At 37.1% G+C, this 1,833-nt stretch overlaps 1 protein-coding gene across 9 annotated transcripts in view; it reads right to left on the bottom strand.

Moving 5' to 3' along the window:
• The window catches only part of LDB3 (LIM domain binding 3), a 129,430-nt gene that overhangs the window by 31,524 nt on the left and 96,073 nt on the right, over nt 1-1,833 (bottom strand). For 5 of the 9 annotated variants that reach the window (XM_009272432.2, XM_009272438.2, XM_009272445.2 and 2 more), the window contains exon 10: nt 881-1,087. The exons of the other annotated variants lie outside the window; for them this stretch is intronic. In XM_009272432.2, coding sequence (XP_009270707.1) covers nt 881-1,087 — 207 coding nt within the window. The remainder of the gene's footprint in view (nt 1-880; nt 1,088-1,833) is intronic. 9 annotated transcript variants of the gene reach the window in all.

Genomic DNA, 1,833 nt, shown 5'->3' with positions numbered 1-1,833 from the left:
TATTTAAGATTTTTTTGTTTTTTTTTTTTAAATACAGTCATTCTGTACACTTTTAATCTTTACAGATTTTGCATTTTAAGGAAAATCAAAGGAAATGGATGTTCTCAAACATCTCCGTATTTGTGGTAACAAATAAACGTGAAATGCACAATGTGAGTGAGTTAACATGGATGAAAACAAACACACATATCCCTTCTCAGCTGATTTTCACTCATGAAAAGGAACACAGATCAGTAGAGGTTAAGAGGATAATAAAGGTTAACGACCATAATGAGAAAACACAGCAACAAATGCACTCTAACGTTTAAAAAATAAGTGCAGATTACGCTTCTTTCTCTCAGTAAAGTCCCAAGTTCTGAGACTTTCTGTCCAAACAACAATCGAGTGGATTATTAGAGCGGTACTTAGTCTCCTTTATGTAATGCATGAAGTTCTTTTTGTTTCAAGTCCTCCAACATATCTCTTGTAAAGAATTGAAAATATAGCGAACAAAAATAAAAATGAATAGGCAAAAATTATCTCTTATTGTAGCATTTATAGAAAAAAGTGCTGGAGAAGGTGTTTAGAGGAAGACTCAACACGGAAGAGTTTTGCATTGGAATATGGGAATGTTTGTAGAAAGACAGTGAATAATATCAGCTGCTGTTTCTCTGCAGAAGGTGCTTAATGACTGTTGTCTCTATGTTGTAGGCGAGATCCTTAGGAGTGCCACTTAAAGCGTAAAACCCACGTGAGCTAGAAGTTGCTGGAATTTGTAGAACTTGGACATCTGCCTTTCAGGCAATGGGCATTTCCGTCTGAAGGAGTTAGAGGTTGTTATTACCAAACCACTCCAAAGCTCCAAACCAGGTCAGTTATGCAGTTACACGTCACAGTGTACCTTTGATTACTGGAGGAAGTAAGAGGGACTTTCTGGCCAGTAGTGACGAAACTGGCCTCCCTCTGACCTGCACCCGCTCCAAGCCTCACAGACCCCTTGGAGGCCACTGGCTTAGCACTGTCAGTGTTGGCATCCGTGGTGCCTGATTTAGGAGGATGCCAAATACTTGAGGTCACATACTGTGGCGCATGTGTAGTAGCTGTAGGCCTGGGTAACAAAGATTACAAGGGGATTTGTAAATGAGGTATGTATTATCATGTCACCAATTTCCTAGGTAACAGCAGGTATTTCAGGGAGAGACAGAATTCCAGCCACAGAAGAAGCTGGTGGTTTAATAGAAGTTTGTTTGATTTTTTAGTTTTCAGAGATACATGTGCTTACTGTCTACCATACCAAATAAAGCAGCATTTTAGAGTGCTAATACCTGGCCCTTTAAGACAGCAGTTATTATTTATATGCAGTAAAGCCTTCAGAAGAAAAAACAAAAACAAAAACAAAAAAGTGCTGAACCTCATAACTGAAAAATCAAGTTAAGTCTAGGTTTAATAATGAAGGCTTTATTTTTCTGACTTTTCTATCTCCTGGAAGAAGATTTCTATCTGTAAATATCCAGTGTCCTCTTTTTGTATCCCCAAATTCCTTATACCATAGGAGATCATCATGATACTGCAGATGAAGTCATGACAAATCTTGATGGTTTATTAGTTTATTACTGCTTAAGACCAGGAAAGGCTTTAAGAATTAAAAAAGGTACCTCGTGTTAAATCTGGAAACCATATTGCTAGGAATATCAAAATAAGACACGTAGCAGAGCTGTGATGATAATAGAGGTGGAGAAAAGCTATGGTATGACAAACCATGCAAGATTAAGGCAATGTAGTATGACACTAACACCAATCATACATCAGAAATTGTTCCTGGTAAAATAAAATAAAAATAATAATAATAATAAT

The sequence above is a fragment of the Aptenodytes forsteri genome, unplaced genomic scaffold (genome assembly GCF_000699145.1).
Source record: "Aptenodytes forsteri isolate BGI_AS27 unplaced genomic scaffold, ASM69914v1 Scaffold106, whole genome shotgun sequence".
Lineage (NCBI taxonomy): Eukaryota > Metazoa > Chordata > Aves > Sphenisciformes > Spheniscidae > Aptenodytes > Aptenodytes forsteri.
The sequence above is the reverse complement of the archived record's forward strand: the minus strand, read 5'-3'. Positions and strand labels throughout refer to the sequence as shown.